The sequence below is a fragment of the Chelonus insularis genome, unplaced genomic scaffold, assembly GCF_013357705.1.
Source record: "Chelonus insularis isolate UGA/USDA-ARS -01 unplaced genomic scaffold, ASM1335770v1 contig_35_pilon, whole genome shotgun sequence".
Classification (NCBI taxonomy): Eukaryota; Metazoa; Arthropoda; class Insecta; order Hymenoptera; family Braconidae; genus Chelonus; species Chelonus insularis.
In genome coordinates, this window is record NW_023276524.1 from 1,354,091 (window position 1) to 1,379,644 (window position 25,554).

Here is a 25,554-nt window from a genome sequence, read left to right on the forward strand (position 1 = left end):
TTAAATAAAATTGTTTGTCGGTTACGTAGTTATCACAGCTAACGTTACTAAATTTTCAGGTGCTGTGGAACACTAAATTTTCTGGTGCTGCCAAAGTAATTTTCAAAAAACTGAATGATACATTTTCTTATGTAACTTATAATTTTTGTATGTTGATCATTACTTTTTACTTTTCAGTAAGTTTGAACTCACATTCTTGAGCAGCACGGTAATTTTTGTATGGATTTTTAAATAAAAATTAACGGAATTTTTTCTCCGTGTACGTATGTTCGTATGTGTGTAAAAATTTTTTTTATTGATCCCAATTTAACATGTTATGTAACGCAATGATTATTTCTTTAAGTTTACGACTTGATTTTATCAGTTATTATATCTATTTGTCTCTTTCCAACATCATTTGGAAATACATATCAGCTTGCACGCGAAACTCTGCTCGATTTTACTACTATACGACTGGCAAGCAAAGTTAACATCACGCGATTTTATTTATGTTCACCACAGAATATACTTGAGAAGCGACGACAGAAAGTAAAAATATAAAAACCAGATAAAACGCTGTTTCAGCATAGCTAATTGCATTAGACATTGTAAATTACATCTATTTATTAAGATTATTCAACAAATTCTCATTTTTGATAGTAGCATTCTTAACTTTTTTATTACCTTAAATGAAAATTTATTCAATTATTGTAACAATAAAGCAAGAAAAAATTTAACTTCAATTAATATAAAAAAATTATTAAATTCAGCTGATAAAATTTGTTAAAATGAATGATGTAACAATAATGTATTATCTGATAATTGTCGGTAATTTATGTTGAAAATGACTTTCTTATTTTTTCAGGAGAAATACAAAGGCTGCGAACTTTTACAGAAGTATCATTAATTTTGTGGGTTCTTCTTTGCATTCTTACAGTCATTTGGGTGGCTAGAAGACTGCTGAATGCAAAAAAAATTAAAGGAACTTTCGACAAAATATTTGGAAAAAAATGGATAAAGGTAAATATAGTATTTTAAATTAATTGTATGTCTTCATTTAAATGATTGACAATGTGAGCAATGCTTGGTTTATTTATTTCAGTTTACGATTAAGACTAGAGCACATCAGACATTTTTGATTTTAAAAACCTTTGCTGTCATTTTTTATGAACTTTATGTTCTTTAAAATTTTGTTTCGTATCATTATTTTATGATAAATATAAAATTCAATTGTTTGAACAAATCAAAATAGTTTTATAAAAATAAAATTAGACTTAGGTAGCACTCTAAAAAAAGAACATCATATATAGCTGTGCAAAGTGGTAGTTATATTAATATACTTCTCAAGGCAGAAAAAGTGACTACAATGTTAATTAAATGAATGATATCATATTTAAACACTTCCAATGCATTAAAATAAAGCCCTTCCTCATTCGTTCAGATGCTTTTTTACTACTGTCACAGAGGAATGAAAAAATTGCTTCAAATGACAATTTTTCCCATTTTCCTGTCGCAATTACTCAAAGTATAGAAAGCTTTTTTCTGAAACTCCATGTGTGCTCTGTTTGCAAGAATGTACTGCACAAAAAAAAAGATGTAAGCTTTAACTACGAGTAAGATAGCCACCTCAGCAGAAGTCTATTTCAAAAGTGCCGGTTAAAATGACTTTAATGATCATCTCTAAGTCTATATTTATTCCCATCTGAAACATTCTATCATTATTCTATGGAAAGATGAACCTTTCCAGGAGGTATGGTCTAAATATATATTGGTCTACACTTTGTGATGTTCTGAGAGTGACTTTGTGGACATCAAATAATGATTCCTTTTCTAATACCCCTACTCTTTTCACATCCTTAAGTAATCTTATTGCATTTTTTTCTTTTTTTTTCTAATTGCTATTTTGAAACATTAGTTTATCTTCCACCTTCGGAATATTACTCTTTTATATTAGATTTTTTTAACTTTTTTATTATTATAAAACAAATGTAAACTCATTATCTATAAATAAATTAATTTATTTACTTTGCAAACTTTACATTGTAATAAAAATGCATTAACTAGTAACAAAAAGACCTAACATTTTTTTTTCTTTGAAAAGACAGCAAACAGCAATAGAGTGCACGACGACGTAGAGAATGGAACAATAAAATCTCAACAAGCTGGTGTAAAACCAACAATGCCAACGATAAGTGCATCGGTTTCAGCGTCGTCAACACAGGATTCTAATGCATGCTCTACTACAACCCCAAACACCACAAGTACTCCGCTTTCAAAAAAATACGCTAGTGAAGATAGTACCCTGGAATTCGCTTATGACAATCTGGCGATGACAACAAGCATTGAGTCTGCTCAACCAAAATCTAAAAAAGAAAGTTCTTTTTGAGTTTTACATCAAAAGTTTTGTAAATATACGACACATCAATTTTCACAGTAAATTACATACCAAGATTTTTCAGTTGTTTGTATCATAAAAGTGAACTGCTGTTGTTTAGGGGAATAATAGAGGTAAAAGTACTTGTCTAACTCAAGAAATAATGTTTTTGTAAAGAAATATTTTTACGACGATCGAATGATTGTCTTTTGAATTTTCTATTTTTTGTTTCATGGCTGAATACTAACGGATGATTGTTTAAGAATGGAAGTTATAAATTGATTTAAAGTACGTTTCTTCTGTTAGAAGAAGAAATGTGCGGATAATTTTGGATTGATGAATTGATTATAAAAATGAGTAAGAAGGTAACATTAAATTGAATTCTGATTAATTGCTTACCAAAGGCAATTTTTTGGTTAACAAGAAATGTTATTTTGATTTTATGACTCTTTTAACACTACCCTGATAAACAAAAGTTGAAATGTGACATCAATTTGAGCTCAATATGTATGCATTACAACTCGATAATTATAACTCAAAATAATTGTTTACGAATTGATTCACTCATTCTGGAAGATTCTACAGCTCGCAAAGTAATCAAAGCATAAAAGATATATGGGCATAAAGATTCGTGATTAATAGAAGAGTCTGAAGGTTATTTGGATTGACATTTGGTATATTTTGATCATTGTCAGGTGTTTAATGCAACGTGGATTGGGAGATGGTCCTGTCATTGTCAGAAAATTAATCTGGTACCATATAAATTAGATGGTCTATTTTTTTATTGATATTTGTTTCAATATTAGTCAGCTATCTTAAAGAAATAATTGAGCTAATAGTTCAATTATGAATCTACTGTCATTTTATGGTTGTCTTTCTAAAAATTGAAACTTTCAGACATGAGTGACCATTATTTAAATTTTTATGGGAAAAATTATTTTCTATGTCCTGCACGACGTGTTCGTAACATTTTTAACAAATTGTATAAAAAATTAAGTACATTTACTCAACTCTTAAAAAAGCATTTTTAAAAAAAATGTTTGCAATAGATGAAAACTTAGCTATCAAGTATGTTTAACAACAGTCTACTTTGAGAATAATTTTAAAGAATCATTAAAAAAAATTGTCTTTTTACGATGAGTGAATATAACATTAAAAATAAAGGAACACGGGGTAAGATGAACTCCTTCATAAAATTATCAAGAATATGTGAAATTGCAAAATTTGAAATGGAAAAAAGAGAACTAAAATGAATTACATTAAACATGATATGAATGAATAGATGATTAAAATTTTTAGACTGCGCATAATTTCTAAAGGAACTATTTTGCTTCAATTTTCTTTAATGAAATTTTTAGAAACTTATATTACCCTAATTGATTGAAGGGACATTTTTATGAGCTGATTTATAAGAACTTGATAAAATAACCTTACATAATATCATTCAAGTTATCTAATATTAATATTAAAAAATAATATAAACTTACAATTAGATATGATAACTTTTTATTATATTTTCGTAATACGGTTGGTTCATACATTCGTGAACAATGCGGCTGTGTGACTTAAAATATGTTATAATATTTAAAATTCAACTATGAATATTCACTGGAATATTTCTGCGTTGTTTCGTTAAATAGAATAAGTGCTTAGGATATATTTAAAAAGAGTAAAATTATAAGAATAATTTATGCAGCCACTAAATTATGGAAAAATAAGAAAATTGGCAGTTGCCTGATATGCTTCATATGTGATGGTATTTTAAGTGTAAATACATGCGTGTACACGCGATTTAACTAGTTATATTGTTTACTTCTTAAGCATATATATGCCTTATCAGCAATTCCGTCCATGAAAGGCCTTATGAGCAACAGCATTGCGATAATCGTGTGCTTTGCATAGGTCGGTCACGTTTTACAGGAAGACGCGCTAAGAAAACTAAAATTCCTTGAGAAAAAATTATGAATCTACGCTCAACAACACAATGAAACGATATAACTTCTTATGACATTAAAAAAATTTACTTCATCTAACAATAATTGTAATGGAACGATAAAATTGAAATCTAGTGTACAAAATGAAAAAAAAACAATGCTCAATTTGAAGCTCAAGTCCTTAAACTCAATAACTGTGTAAATATTTATATTAAAGCTGTTGAGTTTATTGATTTTATCTGATACGTTTGCTCAGAGTCTTAAGGAAGTTCGGTTTTTTTGTCTCTATCATGTAACACTGACCGACCTTAATTATTTACTTAGCTTTTATAAAATACATAATTTAATTAATTTAAGGAATTATAAATAAACCTCATAGTTAATAAAAATAAGAAAAATAGATACAAGTGGAAAATAATGATATCGAATATTAAAATTATTAAAATGCACTTGAATTACAAATAGTTTAATCATAAATGTGTGCATATATATATATATATATTTTAGTAGCATATTTTTCTGATAATAAGATTGTTTAATTTTGTTAAAAATATTATATTTGCAGGTAAATTTTTTTATAGATTTAGATTAAATATTGTCAGAAAAAAAATCATGCTACGAGAAAAAGTTATGATAACTAGTGGTTTTATTAGAAATTTAATTTTAGTAACATATCGGCATAAAATTAATTGAATGACATGTTGAATGTATTCAGTGTAATAGTCGTAGATATATGATATATTGGGCTCATTAAATGAGCACCCAGTCTTCCAGAATTGATGATATTAATAATAGTTAAAATACGTTTGCCCAGAGCGTAGCTACTGAAATAATAATTAAACAACCATCTTTTATTTTCACAATCAGATAATTTCATTTTATTTTATTCAATTGCACTTAATTTAATCATAGTTATTAGAATATTTAAAATTTATAATTTTTTTTACAATCAATAGCAAGAATTAATTGTGAATAATTCTTGTGTTTATCATTTAAACTAATTAGTTGTATACTATTCAATTTATTTTATCAATTGTTTTAATGTTATGTATATAAACAGAATAAATTAAAAGTAAGTTTAAAGAAAAATACAACAAATTAGGAAAAGAAACATTTTAAATCAATAATGGATAACATTATGTACTCAATATCAGGGTCTATAAACAAATGGAATAATACAATGGAATAATACAATTCAATATAATGTTGATATAGCTCCGAAAATTTGATTCTGTTTAATTCATAGTAACTCCATCTACGTTAATTTGTACGTGACGGCAGATAAATTTCATTGTAATTTTCATCTTCATTAGCATATTATTTCTTCTGATGTAATTACAACTTTGAATGAATGAAAGTATATCTATATATTTATTATTCTAGATTATTCAATATATTTAAAAATGAACGCACTTGAATTTCTATTAATTGAAATCCGTAATTTTGTCATCTCTTAGTTTTTTTTGTTTATAACAAATTTCTATAGTTATAAACGATATACAATCGTTTCATCATATAAAGTTATTTATAATAACATATTATTGATATTTATCGCATACAATTATAGTAATAATAATTCAATTAATTGAACTCATTTGTAATTGTTTACAACAAATTGGAATTTTCGTGAACAATATATACTTGTTTACAATTATGTAAAGTTATTAACAACCATATTGTATTGATATTAATCCCAGTTTTCAATAGTATTAATCACTAAATAAGTAAAATTTCTTTCTTAATGTCTATTATACTCAATTGACTCAATACTTATTTTATAATCTTTTTGTTATGTAAAAACGGCTGGACCGAATTTGTTGAAACTCCTTTCAGATTTTTTCACTGTATTAATACAAAAAATAACAATTATTATTTAAAGATTAATAATTATTTTCCGAATAAAATTTGTTTCGAGTTGATATCTTTAGTAGTTTTCGAAATATCGGAAATGAAAAAACCCTCACATCCGCACACACGCACATACATACATTCATTTTCAAATCTTTTAATATGCTTTTAAATGTCTCAAACCGTAAAGATACGATAAAATTACGAATTTCAAAAATCGATCCCATTACAATAACTTCCTAAAAGAAAGTTAATAATAGAGTTTAACAATTAAGAATATTCATTATTATAAGATATAATACTGACTGGATCATATAATGAATAGTTACAATGTTTTTATGGAAATATGGTTCAATTAAAATTTTTGAAAATTGGTTTTTAGGTTTTTATGAAATTTATGTTTATTATTATTTTATGTATTATAATACTTCATAAAGAATGATATATTATCATAACTATAAGTAAATATGTTAAGATATTTAATTTCCATATAAATCTCTTCAATTTATTTTAATTTTGATTATAAATCCTTTTTTATTATGAAAGAAAAATTTAAAAATTAAAATTCTGTACGTTTGAAATTAAATGTCCTAAATTCCATTGATTATAATTATATTAAAAATTGTAGTATAAAGAAATAATTGAATGAAATAATTATGCAAAAGTTACTTTATTATTAGTTGTTATATTCAATAAGCAAGAATTTTATTAGACTGTTTTTATTAGGCATAAATAAGTTTCATTATTCATTAATAGCTAAGTTTATTAAACCATGTTAATGAGTTTATTTATAATATCACTGTACGTCATACGTACTCTTATTTAATATAATAATTAATTAACTTTATAATATATAATATAGTATCGAGAAATTCACCTACCAGTATAAAATTAAAAAACATCTTCATACATAGTGCAATCAAACATATTTGAAGTTACAATAACAATTTTTATATTCATCAAAAATTAAATAATTTTATACCAGTAATTTATATTATAGCTGTCACAGTCAAATTGATTAAAAATTGGAATAGTAAGCAATTGTAATTTTATAAATGTGAACAATGACTTTGTAACGAAAATCTGTAGAAATAAAATAATTCATCACTTTTAGTAAACAACTACTTGTACTTTATATTTGCTAGTAAAATCTTTATGACACTAATGATATCAGAGTTTGTTATCATTACTATAATACAAGGAAATTTCATTTTCTTTAGATATTTTGTTATATTTTCAAGTATTGGTCCATATATTTAATTGAAACGAAAATTATGACACCTTATCATATCTTTTTCCGGCTCTTATTTTATAAATCTCTTACATTTTTACATAAAAATATATGCAGTCATTTTTTGTTGGGAATATTATACAAGAGTTTATAATTAAATCTCATTTGTTTTCGAAACATCTATCAAGGCTTTGATAATATTTAAATCTTAAATATTAAGTTATCTAAATAGATATGTCACACAGGTATTGGATAATTTATTTTATTGTGAACATGAGGCATTAAATTTACTACTTAATTGTATTTTTGAAAGGAGCAGTGTTAGAAGTCAAAGAAAAATAGTACAATATAATACTTGCAGTTGTTGTATATAATTTAATAAAGGAATTGAGAATTGACAAGTTTTTAGAGCAAACATGGAGTTCTTTACTTCCTGTTTTGTGAGGAAAAAAATATAAATACATTTAAATTCTGTATAATTGTGTTAATTTCATTTAATAATTACTTCCTTTTATCCAATCGATACATAACAAATTAACATTTTTATTGATTTTATCATAACTTTTCATGTTTCTTCAAATGATGATAGAAATTACTTAGTAGCTACTTTGTCAAAATTGCATTGGAAAAATGTAAATAAATTTTTTTTACAATAAGCAATGATTATTTTTCAGTAGTGGGATTTACCTCAATTTTGGATGCTAGAAATATTTTAAAGTATGGATGACTAGTTACTTGCAGATTACTACTCATAGATAGTAAATTTAAGGTCAATGAAAGCACTTTGAATATTTATTTATTAACAAAACATTTTTCAATATCATTTTTAGGTAAAATTGGAAGTACTTTTGTATTATTTTTTGATAATAACATTATCAATTCATGTAAAAATGATATCAACAAAACTAAAAAGTGTGTTTAAGTAAAAATTTTTTTTAAGCTCATGTTAAGCTCTTATTAGGCAGCAAATTTATTAATAGAATTTCAATAGTTTTTAGACATACCTATAAACAATTTTAACTCAAATATATCGAGGATTTTTCAAAATTCAATAAAATCATGATAAAAGTTATGAATAGGGTAGAGCCAGGAAACTTGCTCTCAGGGGTGATAAATATTTCGACTTCACCTTCCCGAGTAAAAATGAATAGGCCCAAAACACGCCGAAAATGAAAAATAAGCCCAATACAGGACTGATTAAAGCCCAATCTTGACTTAGAGAAATTTTCAGTGCCCAAAACAAGCCCATTACAGGCCTAAATTTTTAAGGAGCCCAATTGAAGCCCAAAAACATTCTCTAGGCCCACAACGCGCCCAAATCAAGCTTAAAACTATTTTGCAGGCCTAAAACATGCCTAATTCAAGCCCATTTTCTATGATCATATTCGATAATGATGACAATAAATTATTACAAATGTAAATTTGTAGCACCGAAAGTTAATTTGATGATAAGTTTTTATGACAATTTTTTTTTCTTTTCTAGATTTTAAAAATATTTTTGGGCTCGAATTGGGTGTGTTTTAGGCCTGCAAAATAGTTTTAGGCTTGATTTGGGCGCGTTGTGGGCCTGGAAAAGAATTGTCGACTTGAATTGGGCGCGTTGTGGGCCTAGAAAATGTTTTTGGGCTTCAATTGGGTCTCTTTTAGGCGCGCCCAAAAACTAATAATTTTTACTCGGGTTTGCAATTACTATTCATTAGTTTAACCCAATAAAATATCATCGATGCAACTTAAATATTGAAAAATAATTTAATGAATACTCAAACTAAATTGACAAGACAAATTCATTAAAATTCTTAGCGATGAATATTTCTTATTAAGAATATATAATTCATGGATCCTCTTGAACTAAATCAGTGAAAATCATTGATAATAAGTTAATATTTTCTGATTCGAATATGAGAGCAAATTTACATGAAATTCTGATTTTAAACATTGAATAAATGATACATACTAACAGTCGTATTATTCATCACAGGAAAGGAATAAATATCCGTTTGTTTAAAAATTATTACACAGCTTGTATGAAAACTATTGTATATTATTTATAATTGGATGTACATTTTTCCAGTATTCAATAAGTTTATAAATAAATCGTACTTATTTTATATACGTGTATATTGAGTTTGATAAATAGTAGTATATTTCAAACTTTATCATTACTAATAACTTATAATTAGCGATATGTGTTATTGTATTATTGTAGATTTTTTATAAATTCTGGCGTTGAAAATTTATTAATAGACTCCACTTTTGTCATGAAGTTTTGAAATTTTAATCATTTCAATTAGCTTCATATTTTACAAGTTTAGTAAATTTTTCCATGTAATTAAATATTATCTATACTATGAAATACATTGGAAATTCCTTGTAAACTCACTATGGTTATTGGATATTGCTAGTATTTATATGAATGAAAATTCATGTAACAATTGATTTCTCTTCTATAATTTGAATAAAAAGTATATTAAGGTCTTTTTATTCTGGAAGCTTTAGGTTGGGTTTGTTTCTAATTTTTCATTGTTCTTTATTAGAGTATTTTCTAGTTCCATGTTTTCATCTTTTAGCAAAAATTGTGATTTACCTGCAAAAGAATTCATGTTTGATAGTAAAAAAAGGCATAATAATGATATGTACTATATCCATATATTAATTAGAAAAAAAAATTAACTTAATTATCAAATTTTTTTGATAACTCACAATGATTTGTATAAGTATAATTAGATTTTGATGATCTTTGTAATGATCCATTTGAATAAGCATTTGATTTAATAGCTTCACCTGTGGACCAAGAATAGTAAAATTCATTTTTTTGAGGCTAATGAAAGTAATTCCTAGTACCTGGGTAGAAAAATATTAGAGATTGGTTTCAGGTACGATGCATTAGTTATGTGTTTATGCTTTATAGAATTATTAACATTAAAATTAAATTATGATTTAGATATTAAATCTATCCTAAAAAAATAACCCATTCCCGATCAAACATAGAATTGTTGAAAGGGATTCAATCTGAAATGGGTTCGTTTTGCGTTCTACTAGAGCAGAGCTTGGCGAGTCTTCACTTGTTAAAAATTAAGAGAGGAAGACATACGGGATTTCACTGTGGACACTGGGTGTCTTTTATTTTTTCTAATGCTGGCATAGGGTACGGTTTTTAAGTCTATGTCCGCTTTAAGAATAAAAGTACTCGTTCCCAACTAGAAAAAAAAAACAACTTTTTATGCCTATATAATGTTTCTTATAAATTAACAATTAGTTTTTCCAAAAGTCATCAAAAAGATATCGATAGGGAGTAATTTTTAGAAAAATAAAATAATGTCTTCAAGAGGTCTAGACAATGTTTTGACTTTCTTTTGGATGTTATTTTCGATGTCATTTGACCAAAATTTTACGCAAAAATCGACGTCTTTTTGAATGTCTATAAGACGACTATAAAAATATCAAATAGCATTTAGACATCTTTTTATCGTAATCCAAAAGTTGTCTTTTAAACGGCTATCTTCTAGTTGGGGTTTCCGAGAGACGGAGGTCGTTATCCGGTTTCTTCACTTTTGCGACTAACTGACGGATCGATCATTTTCAATTTCCACTTCCATTCGTTTTATTTGTACTTGAATTCCGTATCTTTTTAAATGTCATTGTAATGTCTGTTTTCGTATAATAACTATTTTGATTGTTTGAAAAATATGTTGTTTTGTTGATTAACTCCATATTGAAAACCGTAATTTACTAAACAGTTTTCGTCCCCCTCCACGATTATTGAATCCTGAACTCGACGAGTTATGGGTTGTGGAGGGTATTCCTTTAAAATCTGAAGAAATTCAATACTCTGCTTTGATGGCAATAATATTTTGCTAACAACAGCCCACGTTACCCAGTTCTATATTAAAATATCTTAATTCTTTTTATCATTAAACTCATCTACAAAAAAATTTTTATCCTTGATACCCTCATTAATCCATCAAAATTTTGTCTAACGATGACAAGGGCAACTCTCTATACGGTAAAGTCTAGAAGTTAGACTCTAACAGCCAGAGAGTGGAGATTGTATCGTAATTTGAATAAAATTAAGTTAAACAAGAAAATAATTACAAACCTTCCTAATTTATTTTTTGATACTTAAAATAAATTTAAAGTGATTACCATTAAGAACAAGCATTGGCACTGCTGATGTTGGTAAACATGAGCTTCTATGTTGTGTCATTACCGACTCTTTGGTATTTTTTTCTGGTTTCATTAAAACTATGTATATCTTGGGAAAGAACAGGCATCCCAGTTGAACTAGTCCACTTAATGATAATGATAAAGCAAGAGTGACAACTCTAATAGCATTACTTGTAAATGTTAAGTACAGAGGCACAAACGCCAGCCACAAAACCATCGTCGTATAATTTGTAAAAGCTATGTGACGAGTTTCATTAAACCCTTCTGGACACTTTCTTGTTTTTATTGCATAAATCGTGCATATTGCTGAAAATAATTGAAATCATGATTAATTATAAATGCATGTTGATGATATTTACATTTGTTAACAGCAGAAGGGAAGTATTATTATTACTAATTTATTAAATTTTTTATATTTATTCCAAACATACAGATTCATGCATATAAAATGATTATTTATGCATTAAATCTGGATACTAACTATATATTTATACTTGCATTATAGACAGAAAGTTGTAACATACAGCGATGATATCTTTTGCAATGAAAAATTCATGAAAAATTTGTTCCTTCAATAATAAGTAAAATGAATAATGTAAAACCCATGTATCCTAACAAAACCAATCACAATTCTTCAAAAAAAATTGGGTCCCGTTTTTCAAATCATCATTTCGTTTAAGATAAAAAGTACTCTTGTAACACGGTAAACCACTTTGTTCACTTGGAAAGTATATTACCTGACATACAGATTTTTTTTTATTCTTCATCAATTTTAATCAAAATTTTTGTCTATACTGTAAATCTTGATTTTCGAACACTTCTTGTTTTTGCATATTTAAGTGTATTAAAAATGCTGGAGTTGTAAAGTGAGTTGCGATCCTGCTAAGTGACGACGGGTATTGTTTAACAGTAGAATCCCTCTAATGTTTTTAACAAGTTTTTCGTGTATGAAACTTTCCATTATTATTAAACAACTTTAGTACTGATGTTAAGTAGATGTTATCATTTGAAACAGGTTTAATGAACAAAACACATCTGCCTGGATTTGTCACAGTCACGTTTAACCATGGTCAAATCATATGTGTAAAACTTTTTTCTCAAGTCTTTCCAATACTTCGAAAAATATCAGTGCTCTCCAGTGGTCTGGGTGTGATTCCAAAGGTTTACACTACTTACTTCCCAGTAGAAAGAATGATAAAATTTCGTTAGTTTACTATTTCTTTCAGTTTTTTAATTCTGCAAAAAAATGGCTGGACCGATTTTTCTGAAAACTTTATTAGTTCTGAGTTGCGTAATTACGCGTCGAATGCAATTGGTCCCACATCGATAACATTTTTTGTTCTCAAGATAATCGAGGCGAAAAATACGTACATACACACACAGATGTCCACTCAAAACCCGAGTCAAAATTTTTATAATAACTTTATATTGAATATACTGAATTCATATAGAATCAATATTTAGTACTCTAAAACAATACTGATTTTATATTGAATGTATTAATTTTTTAATTTCTATGCTGATTCTATATTGAACATCTTGAAATCATTATTATTTTGTACTGTCCATTCTGCCATCAATATGTTCAGTATAAAATTCAAATAAATTTTAAAAATCAGTACTCTAAATTTTTATTGAATGCTCGGAAATCTTTCTATCATTCTATTGAATCTACTGATACGTTCTCTATTACACTGATTTTGTACTGATTTTTCTGACATCAATATAATCAATATAAAATCAGAACATCTTATTTAAACGAGTATTCTAAATTTCTATTGAACGTTCTGAAATTATTCTTATATGACATTGAACCTACTGAAATATTTTTTATTTTACTGGTTATTATTCTGACATCAATATAATCAGTATAGAATCAGAACATTGTTGGAATGAGTATTCTAAATTTTTATTGAACGTTCGGAAAGTATTCTAGAATATAATTTTATATTATAGTTAAATTGCAAAATATTTATAAATTTTTCGTTGTACTGCTAATTCCAATATGAGTTTATTCGATATAGAATAAGAATGAGAATAAGAAGAAGAATAAAGTTTGTAATGTTACTGATTAAATTTATTTATTGATTTATTTTAAAATTATTTTTCAGGAGTAATAATATAATTGTGGTTACATAAAATAATTATTCAATTTCTTTCGGGTTTACTGGACATATTAAATACTTTTCATCGTTTACATTAATGTAAATACATGGTGAGATTAAGTTATTAATTGCAATTGCCTTAATCAAAGATATCTCTTCACATTTATGAATAAATCCTGAAGTATTATAAGTATAATGATAGCCTTGTGCACTAAACACTCCCACACTTCGCGAATAATTGCCAAATATTCATATTCACATACACAATTATCCCTCTCGCATTGACAATGGAGATATTTAATAAAACAGTTTATAAAACCCATTTTATATATGTTTGAATCTATGTACTTTACAGCACAGCTATTCGTTTCTAACGGTCTCTTGTAGATTTTATTACTAAAATAATTATTGTTCTTATTACACTAAAATCCAAAATAAGATTGGTTACTATAGTAACCAACCTCTTCTATTTAATATTTATTTTATACTGAATCTACGAAATTTAAACTGATTTTTTACTAAATGTATTAAATATGAATCCGGATATTCAGAAGTGTCAGTATATATTCAGTATTTAAAAATTGATTTTGAATACTTAATCTATACTGATACAGCTGAAAACGGAGTTATTCATAAGTCTTCAATAAAAATTCAGTATTACTTTAACTCTAAAACTCCTATCCTTACTTTTATTGAATTTGTACTGATTATACTGAAAATTCAGTATAGTCAGTATAAAGTTATTATAAAAATTTTGACTCGGGAAACCATTGTATTTGACTCTGGGGACCTTGAAACGTCGAGATTTGTCAAATTTTGGGATTCGCAAAATCGGACCCATTACGATAACTTCCCATTGGGAAGTTAAAAACCCTTAAATAGATCATGCTATCAAACAAAAGCTATTTAGCCCAGCCAATATGATTGATAACCATATTTTTGGTGACGACAGACTTCAGTAAACATTTGTAGCCACATGTCTTACAGCACTTTTTTGTTTATAAAAAATTGCTTTTAGTTCATAAAATATTTTGAAAACAACGCATCGGAGATCACGACATGATGCATATAACTTTCACAAATTTTTATCGTTCTCGAGATTGTGTACATGGAAGGTACTACTGTTCTTTAACAATTCATTATAGTTCATTAACAAATAAACTTAGAATTACTTATTTTTTAATTGGAAGCTACATTCATGCCAAATGTATAAAACAACACTATTAATTGAGTGTTATTTCTTTTTAAGATGAAAAAAAAAAATGTATTATAATAAATGCTATTCAATTCATACTTTCTATTTTTCATATTAATGTTCAACACGGAAAAAAGGGCATTGTAACTTCTACCAGTATACCCGATCAAATTTTACAACGTGACGTAACACGGTGTCGCTTCGTTCATAAAATTGTAATAATTACATCTTTAAAATATGCGGTAATTATTACAACGCGAATTGATAAATCTTTCAATATAAATGAGTAAATAGTACATAAAATCATGATAGTTTCGCGATTGTAAAACTGCCCTAACTATCAATTATTACATAGCCACAATGTAATTTTTAAAGAAAACAGTAAAAAACATTACCGACTAATGTTTTATTACTATCAAGTTTAAATGCAATATTTGTAAATATTATGCATAAAATCTATTTATATTTGATAAAAATTTTATATTAATTCAATGAAATTTATTTGGAGTTACGTGTCTAAAATTTTAATTAATAATTATAATTTTCGTCTTTTTATAGAAATAAATATAAAAATTTAAATTGTTATTATATAATTTTATTTATTCAATATTATAATATCAGTGCTCTGCAGTGGTCTGGGTGTGACCCGAAAGGTCCACACGACCACCTTTCCAGTAGAAAAAATGAAAAAATACTCCGAGTAGAACCCGTTTCCATTCTTTGTAACAAATGAAATTGTTATAAAGGAAATGAGTGTGTTTCTATTCATTTGATATGGTTACTTATGTCATTTCAGTAAAAGAAAAAATTATACGTTAGAAGAATTCAAATATACCTCATAGATCCTTTTATTCATTATTTACAACAAATTTCATTGTTATACACGAAAAAAGTATGTTCTTATTCATATCATATGGTTGGAAATATTTTTTTAGTAAAAGAAAAAATTATGCGTTAAAAGTACTCAAATGTATAGCATGGATACCTATTTTTAATGTTTATAACAATTTAAAACTTTTCATTTAAATATTACCATGATCAATAATCATTTGTTAGTAACAATATTCAATTGTTATGGACACAATTCCATATTATTAAACAATTATTATTGATTATTAGCGTCTTGAATGCTGTTTTCTCAATCCTGACACGAGTTTAAAATTCTTTCATTGCTGATTTTGTTTTTTAAAATTGGTTTTTTCGATGAAATATTGTCATCATATTTTCATACAAGTATTCTAATCATTTAATATTCATATTTTTTGATAAATTTTGGAATTTTGTCTAAAAAATGGTATAATTTATAAATTGCAAAATTCAAGTAATTTCCTTTTTTTTCAGTTTTTTGATTCTACCAAAAAAATGGCTCTACCGATTTTCCTGAAAACTTTTTCAGTTCTAAGTTACGTAATTACGCGTCGAATGCAATTGGTCCCACATCGATATCATTTTTTGTTCTCGAGATAATCGAGGCGAAAAATAATTCCGAAAGTACGTACGCACATATGCACATACGCACATATGTACATACATACACACAGACGTCCACTGGAAAACGGTCGTATTGGATTCGCGGGACCTTAAAACGTGGAGATATGTCAAAATTAGCGATTCGCAAAATCGGACCCATTACTATAACTTCCCACTGGGAAGTTAATAAAATTACATTTTATAATTTTAAATTAAAAATCATAGTTTTTTAATAATGTAGTATAAAAAATAGTATTGCAAAACTAAAATCAATTATGTAAATTTATTAACAATAGTCATCAGTAATAATCAAAATTATCTTCTGCAAATAAAATCCTTATTATTTGGTAATCGCGTTATTGACGCAACACTATCTACCTCTGAGAAATTAACTATAGAATATTTTGTTGAATAATTATTTTCAACTACCTCGTAGACTTGATAATGATAACAGCTACTTCTCCGCACGCATATGAATTCCCTTGTATAAAAATTGTATTTTTTCATTGGCATCGTCTAAATCAGGTATCACACCTGAAATAATCACCAATTAATACATAAAAAACATTAATATTTAGCACTGCTTAACTGAGTAAATATTTTATTTACGTGTTTGTTCGACGTTGATCTGCTGAGTAATTAATTTTCGTTTTGCGGCGTGGACGCGTCTTACATATGTATAGTGGTGCCTTAATTTTCCTTGAGGTGGTATTCCATCTTGCAATTTTGTGTTTCGTATCCGAGGAACATAATAAACACCTTCTGCTTCTGTTGGAAATCTCTTGACAATTTCTTGAGCCAATTTCATATAAATATGAGGTTTTATTTCTGGTAGTTCCAGAAGTCCATCAGTTCCACGTTGAAGAATTAGTGCCACTAATTTGTTTTTGGAGTCATCCAACATTTGATAAGCATCATAGAGGACAAGGATATCTTGACCATGAACACTTTTGCTCAACCACTCACGTAGTGGAATTTCAACCGATGGTGATCGAAGATCTCCTTGATAGTTAGGATTATTCTGAAAATAAATTGCATATTTTAAAATACTGTTTTCAATTCCATAGGGGTACAAAAAATGAAATGCTGGAAACAACAGAAGTAAAAATACACACTTTCTGTAAAGATGAAACAGGAACTATGGTTCTTTGAGATGGATCAGGTAAAGATGGAATAGTAACAACACTTTGAGATGGACTGGGTGAAGTAGGATCAAAATTGATAGATTAATAAATAACAACAACCTGTGATATCACAGATTGTAATGTATATGTTTTTAAAAGTACGAGTTATATATTCGTATTAAAGAAATAATGTCTCTTACCTGCAACAATTTTATTAATATATTCACGATAAACTTTGTTTTTTTAATTTATAAGTGTGAGCGGAACGAGTCACGAACTGTATTTGGAATAAACTGTAACGGTTTTCAGATATACTATATTACCTTAAGAAACTGTAATTTTCACATTGCGACATCTGAACGCAATAAACCTTATTAATTGGCATTGTAAAAATTACCAATATTTTTCGCAACTATATCGATTGTGTATCACTCAATTGTAATCTTTACCGCGTCACTCGGCAATAGCGAGCATGCGCCATCGTAAGAACAGTTGTATGTATATATAAGTTGTATTTTTAATACGTAAATTTTCTTCACAAATAATGAAATTATCCGAGTCAATACCGTAAAAATTACAATTTCGTGCTGCAATAACTACACTTTAACAAAATTGTAATTTTTACTTTCTACGATTGTAATCAATGCATTTTTACAATAAAATAGTTGCAATGTACATTGCTATCGGATTTTTACAGTACAAACGTGTACTTTATGTTAGACGAATTGTAAAAGTTCCTGTTTTATTAGAAAACTATAGAACTTATTATTTAAATAGTAAAAATTACAATGAATTTCGTTTGTATTACAATTATTGCTAACAAAATATTTTTTTACTAGCAAAAATTGTAATTGTTACTGTGCCCTTTTTTCCGTGAACGTATTTTCAATTGTTAAACCATATTGACTGCACCTTATGTGTGGATTTGTGTGATAAGTTCAATAATAATACTCAAGATTAAATAATTATAACCAATTTATAACTTTATTATAACAAAGAAATATATATATATATATATATATATATATATAAATAATACTTATGACCTAAGTTTCAAAAAGATTCAAAAGGAATAATTTTCAGTCCAATGCTGTCAGTTTTGTTTACCGTTACCCTGGTTCAGGGGCTAAAACGATATAGCAAATAGTCAAAAATCATTGGGATTTCCGTGTCTAATCAACGTTAACACGTAAAAAAAAATTCAAGTTTAGAGTCCCTTCCAACAGAATTTTGAAGACTTCCACTTTTTGCCAATTTTGAACACATATAGATGACTTTTCAACTAGCCCAGGACGATTTTTAGCAAAAAATATATTCTGTCAAGACCGGCAGTCAATTCCGGACCTTCCAGTTACGCACTGATTACTCTACCAGTTAAGTTATCTCATCTCAATATAATTCGCTTCAAATCGTGCCTGTATTCGTCATATTTGGCTCACCCCTTGCTTTGCGCCGTTCCTTATATGGCTTAAATAAATTTATTCACTATTAAAGTGTAACCCAGCACAAATAATTTATTTTCGAAGGTGTCCCGTAGTCGAGACTATATCCAAAGTATTTTCAAATCATATATAGTTGAATAAACACACATGAATGTGTCCAATGTTAATTACCATAAACGAATAAAAGAACTCTTGTAATTCTTTTATACACACTTCGGGGTGTCTTAAAATTGACAATTTGCTTACAACATTTAAACATTCGTAATATTACAACATATAAGCATTCGTTTTACAACAATTAATAAATTTATACTCTCTGTTCATAATATTTTTATAATTAAAAGACATTTTTTACAACAGTTAAATATTATATTGTTCATACAGCATATAACAATCTTGCTCACAAACTTATAAAATCTATCATAATTTTTTTTTATCAAACTTTTGATTGTTCTTCTACACTAATAATGCAATTTATACATTATTTGAGAATCATAATCATGTATATTTGGTACAGTAGAATGATAAATGAGGTGTTCAGAATTTACGTACATTAATTTCGCTTGATTTGAAGAGAAATTTTTTAAAATACAGTTGTAATGGAAATCATAAACATAATTTTTTAAAGTATCTAATATACAAAACCCTAAGTAAATTGGTTTATTAAACACTACATTCATTTTATCAAGTTCTACTGCAATTAGATTTTCATCATAAATAATACTTGAATTAAAGTTTGGTAATGCAATGATTGAGGATATTCCAAATCCACTTCAAAAATGTATCCAATTAGCGAATCATCTGGAATATTCATGACATTGATGTTTTTTGTTTCTCACTCAAATCAACTGTATGGTAAGTAAGAACACATAGCAGCTTTGTAGAGATTTTTTATTTTATAATGCATCAGGTAGGATTTTTCTTTTTCAGAATTAAAATCAGAGATAGGTTTAATGTGTGCTTCAGTAATTCTACTATGACATTCAGTTATTCCTTCTCGAATACCTTTTTCAATGAATAATAACATTTTAGGATCTTTGAGTAAATCCAGCTTAACACCTGTGCATTTAAGCATAGCATCAAATGCTAACTCAGATGCTGTGTGATAATATAATGGATCAAGATCGTAAGTAAAAAGACACTCTTTTCTAAAGTTCTCAAAAATATTAGCTAGTAGACGTACATCTGCTCTTAAATATAAAAAATGACATTGTTTTAATGTCTTAAATTTCGTATGAGACCATAATTGTTCTACGTATTTATAATTGTCCTCTAGCATATCAGAATTACTTGAATAAGAATAAAACCATTTTTCGTTAGGTAATTGAGTTTCTTTAAATGTGTTTCAACTATCAAAATATTCATATGCAAATACTCCTTTATGTGCCACCAATTTAAGTAACTGCTCACACGAAAAAAAGGTTTTGTTAGACTTTTTAAACTATTATGTAGATATGATGATAATTTACTAAGACTTTTTTCTATGAACAAAAAAGAATCAATGAATCATAATTTTATTAATACATCATTTTCTTTTGAGTTCTAGAAACCTGTATTTATAGAGGATATATTTTTCTCACATTTAACAGTTTTTGTAAATAAAATATATTTTTCTTTATCAATAGGTAAAACACTTATAGGTCCAGGGAATGATGAAGATAATGATTTTATGATTAAATGAGAATTAGTTAGAAGTTTTTCATACATGAGGCAAATGTTTGATGTATAAAAAAAATATATTTCTTTATCATTTAAAGTTCCATTTGGCACAGAATTATTAATTATGTCGGCGAATGTTTCACTCAATTTGTGTAACTCTTTTGATAAGTAATCTATACAATCTTGATCACATTTAAAATATAAATTCGATTTTGAATTATCGTAAGAATAATGAACATAAAAAGCTATGCTACAAGGTATTAATTTAGATTCACCTTCTCCAGTTGGTTTAATAGAACATTTTAAATTGGCATAGACAACAGAAGGTACTTGTTGTTTATTAAGATGGTTAGTAAATTGTATACAATCATTTTTTGAAAATGAAATTCTACATTTATTTATAGCTATACAATCCTCCAAATGATTATCGAACAATCGCTGACTAGAAAAATGATTTAAACAACGATCACATATGACAACTTGATTACAATTACCATATATTCCATTGCTTACTAAGTGAGATAATTAGTTATAGAAGAATAATGATATACAGAAATCGGTGCTCCATTGATCATCTCTATTTCATTTTGTGATGCTAACAGACAAATGCAAGAGCGTTTCATACTTTTTTTATAATTTTGACTTAAGTAGATTGGTACAACAAATTTATTTTCATCGAAACCATAGACATGGTTTTAAATGAGAACTAATACTGTTTTGAAATGCAGTCCCAATATTAATCCTTTTTACATCAACGTTGAATGATGATTCAGCTAGTGTTAAAGAATAATTTGTAACAATATGTTCACTATTCACCACATTATTTTGATTCTCGTTAATCACATAAGAACGTAAAGATTTATCTATTAAATTGCTTATAGTATCCGATTGTAATGTGGAATTTATCAATGGTGCATCAATGTAACTTTCATAATATATATATATAATATAGTATAATAAATCTAATCAGAATGTCATTTGGGGACATTTCTTAAGTACAAGGTATTATTTGAGGATATTTGTATAGTTTGGGGACAGTCCCCAAAAAAAAAAATGTATCCAACGTATTATTTGAGCCACTAGTGAAAATGAGAGCAAAGGTACACTGTAATTGCATACGCTGTACTTGCAGGGTTATTATTTTTTTTTTAACCGTGCGGCCGACCGTAATTTTGAAAGTCGAGAGGGGGATACCAGTCCAGTTTTCGCAAAAAAAAAATTATTAAAGTTTGGTGGATTAATTAGTGTTTCAATAAAAATTATCGCCATTATGTATCGTCACGCCACCTATAACTGTGAAAATTATTCTTCCGAAATTTAAATACGTAATGAATTTTAAAATTAGACCTTTTCAAATTATATGAATAATAAAAATTTTATTGTTTAAAAATGTACTTAGGTAATGTGCAGTGCATCTTACTGTTGAAATCATTTTTATAATGTTGTTTTTTTTATTATATTAATTCATAAGTTCAGTAAAAAAAATTTCACAGATAAGTGGGCAAGAATTACTTAATCCAAAAACCTCAATAAGTTAGTTGAAAGAAAATAATCCTAACTACTATCAATTAAGACATTTTCCAATAGTATAGAGGCCGAGTCATACCTGAAATTGAAACAATCTACTTTGATTAAAAGATTACATAAAAAAATAATTTAATTCTTGATTTCTCAATACTGATATCGAGACTTTCAGATTTCTCTTCTTCAAAAGAATGAATTATTTTTTTATTATTATTATTTGAATTTTTTACTATCATTAAATAATTTACAATATTATTTAATAAAATTGAATAAGAGATTAAAAAAGAAAAAAAATTATTAAACTAAATTGAAAACATGTGACGTACCAGCATTGAATCGTAAACAGTTTAGGTGACGAACATCTGTTGCGGATTCAGACTTTGTAATAAAAGATAACTTTCATTTCTAATATTTCTTTAAGAAAATCAGGAACAGAAAATTCGCATTTTAATAAAAAAATTGTTTCGTGGATTCACAATTGAAATAAAACGATTCTTTCTTGACTTTCATTTTTATTTATAATTTAATAAATAAACGCATTTTATTGTTTGCGATTACTTCATTTGTTTAAAGTACAATAGAATGATTTCATGAATTCAAAAAGACTAAATACGTCTCTATAAAAGAACTACACTCTAGGTAAAATATCACAATGCTTTTGATATATGTCACATATGCGATTTCCCTTTCACAATGTGTCCCATTTTTATAGCTGAACTTTCTTTAAGTAGTAAAAAATTGTTCTCTTTCCACCACGTAGTCTTTTAAAACGATCTATAGGATTCATGAAGCAATAAAAAATAAGGAAAATATCATGCAGTAAATCTTTAATTGATTAACTTCACGAATCAAATTTATGATTCAATTGAATCGAAACATTATTATAATTATAATGATATTAATTATTATTAAAAGATGAAGCGTGAAAGTTTTACATAAATTGCAAAATGCAGCTAATTAACCTTTTTTAGTTTATTGATTCTTCACAAAACAATGGCTAGACTGATTTTGCCAAAAACCTAATCAGTTTTAAGTTGAGTAATTGCGAATGCAATTGGTCGGAGATGATCGAGACGAAAAATAATCCCGAACGTACATACGTACGTGTACACATATATATCCACTTAAAAACTGTTGTATTCGACTCTTATATATCTCCACATTTCAAAGTCCCCAGAATCAAATATGTCAAAATTCGGGACTTGCAAAACCAGACCCTTTATAATAACACCCCACTGTGAAGTTACAAATTTCTATTTGTAGACTTGATACAAATTTTAATACACTTAGAAATTGTACAAAACAACTACAAGACTTCTATAGTTTGTTTATGGTACTTAACATTAAACACGTTTATGTGTATTCATTTTCAACACACTTTAATTTACAATTACATAAATTTTCCAATTTCATAACATTTGCGGAAAGGCAATGTTTATCGCTATTATTTCTTTAAAGTATCATCAATAAATCTAGACAATCACGATTTAAAAAAATTTGCTCTCTAAATGAGTTTAATTTTCAAGATAAGAAAAAAAATGAGATTAAAAGCGGTTTCATTCTATATAAGCACTGAAAACAAAACAAGAATGATGGTGATAAATAATAGAACTTAATCAAATATAATAATAAAAGGTGTTCAACATTCAGACTTGACTGAATGTAGAATATTTGATAAATTTTTATTTGACATGATGCTTATTCAATTTCATGAAAAATGTATTCAGAAATTGTTGCCACTGATGATGATTTTATCTAATTTACTATTGAAATGTTAAATTATTTTAAATGACGTATTGTGTCAAATACAAAATCGATATGATGAAGCTCTGTTAAATTCTCTAATATAAATTTTTAAAACTAATATTCAGGAGATGCAAGTATAAATATTTCAGGTCACACTTCTTTACAGCTTTTTATAAATAATAATAATTTCTTTCAGAAATATTGAACTGTTGTTAATCATGTTTAATTGCTAATAATTTTTTTCAATCATAGATAAATTAACGATTCTTTATCATTTCGAATTGAATTGAATTTTTTTAACAGTATTTAACTGTGTATAGTACGATAGATATTTATTTCTGTGTATTGTCCATTTAAAGTCATAAAAAATAGTTCACGTTGCATGCAGGATAAAGTAGTATTTTAATTCAAACTTGAAACCCACATTTAATGAATAGATGATTAATTTCCATGTAAATATTAGTGATGTGTAATGAATGCAAAGCTTTTCAATGACGTATTGATTGAAAATATATTTATACAACTTACCTATTAGAATGAATGGATAAATTAATCCTATCATGTAGGATCTATCATCTAAACCGTGGCAAATTTTCAATCGTAAATCTCTTGAAGGGTACAGATGAGCAATAGAAGCTGGTACTTTTAGTAACCAAATACCATTGATTAAAACTTCTACCAAAGTAAGAATTCCAATTATGATTATCTGAGATTGAGGGCTCGTATATTTTGGTTTATGAGGACTGTAGCACTTGGTGTTAAATATTCTATGAATTCTGTTAGTTTTAGTAACTAAGGCAGAATAGCATAAAGTATAACACAGTCCTATGCCAAAACGAGTTATTGCACATGTCTTAATGGTTGGCTCTGCTACGATAGCAAATGTCATTAAAAACGATACTAAAGTTCCGAGGAGTAAAATGGATGATAATTCTCGGCCAGACGCTTTGATCACTGGAGTGTCACCATAAATCCAGAAGACAGAGAGCACGAAAATAGTTGCTAGGATTCCTATTGAACAAGAGATTACTTTAGAATTCGATGAAGTGAAAAATATTCAGTGTTGATTAATTGGATGAGAAAAAATTAAATTTCGTAATTGTAAAAAATGGTTTTAGAGGTATTCACTCAATCAATGGTAAATGAGTCTACTTTTAATTAATGAATTATCAAATTTTCATCTGTGGTTTTAATTCAAATTAATATACATCAATAAATAATTGTAATAGTCTGTTTAGAAAAAAGCAAACATTGCAACGAAAGAAAGTTGAAGTCAAAAGATGGACAAGAACCATCATGCAAAAAAAACTAATTTTTGCTAAAAGAATTGAATATTTTTTAAGCTTATTAGCTCTTACTTCAGTGAATATAAGATATTCTTTTTTATTTTCGTTTCAATATGTTGCAATCAGTTTGATAATTTGTACATTTTTTAGGTTCTGTCCAACTATTGGTTTAACCACCCTATTTCAATTATGTTGTAATTCGCCAAAAATAAGACCTTTTTTTGCCCTTTTATAAACTGTTCTTGACGAGTGTTATCATCTGGTCATTTCTCCGCCTCGACCAGCAATGATTGCCATATAGAATGATGATCCAGTTGTAGGGGTGACTAAACGATAACACTATGAAACTTTCTGGATGCAAGATAGCTTTATCAATATTTACAGATAAATGCATAGTAGATACTTTCAAGGCACTTAAATTAAATTGGAAATGTTTTTTATCAAATGAAAGTAATTAAAAATAATAAAGTTAC

At 27.2% G+C, this 25,554-nt stretch overlaps 3 protein-coding genes across 5 annotated transcripts in view; 1 reads left to right on the top strand and 2 right to left on the bottom strand.

The window, feature by feature from the left end:
* Positions 1–3,887, top strand: part of LOC118067073 (protein grindelwald) — a 35,279-nt gene extending 31,392 nt beyond the window's left edge. For both annotated transcript variants that reach the window (XM_035083618.1, XM_035083619.1), the window contains exons 4-5: positions 845–999; positions 2,081–3,887. In XM_035083618.1, coding sequence (XP_034939509.1) covers positions 845–999; positions 2,081–2,365 — 440 coding nt within the window. In that variant the 3' untranslated portion in view covers positions 2,366–3,887. The remainder of the gene's footprint in view (positions 1–844; positions 1,000–2,080) is intronic.
* A 5,773-nt stretch (positions 3,888–9,660) lies between these two features.
* Positions 9,661–25,554, bottom strand: part of LOC118067077 (metabotropic glutamate receptor 3-like) — a 162,191-nt gene continuing 146,297 nt past the window's right edge. For both annotated transcript variants that reach the window (XM_035083624.1, XM_035083623.1), the window contains 4 exons: positions 24,324–24,806; positions 11,510–11,836; positions 10,067–10,147; positions 9,661–9,950 (listed from right to left, as the gene is read on the bottom strand). In XM_035083624.1, the coding sequence (XP_034939515.1) occupies positions 9,859–9,950; positions 10,067–10,147; positions 11,510–11,836; positions 24,324–24,806 (983 nt within the window). In that variant the 3' untranslated portion in view covers positions 9,661–9,858. The remainder of the gene's footprint in view (positions 9,951–10,066; positions 10,148–11,509; positions 11,837–24,323; positions 24,807–25,554) is intronic.
* On the bottom strand, positions 16,565–17,739 carry LOC118067079 (uncharacterized). The gene is made up of 3 exons (XM_035083626.1): positions 17,625–17,739; positions 16,910–17,321; positions 16,565–16,834 (listed from the first exon to the last, which is right to left on the bottom strand). The coding sequence occupies exons 2-3, from the start codon at positions 17,202–17,204 to the stop codon at positions 16,755–16,757; spliced, it is 375 nt and encodes a 124-aa protein (XP_034939517.1). The 5' UTR covers positions 17,205–17,321; positions 17,625–17,739; the 3' UTR covers positions 16,565–16,754.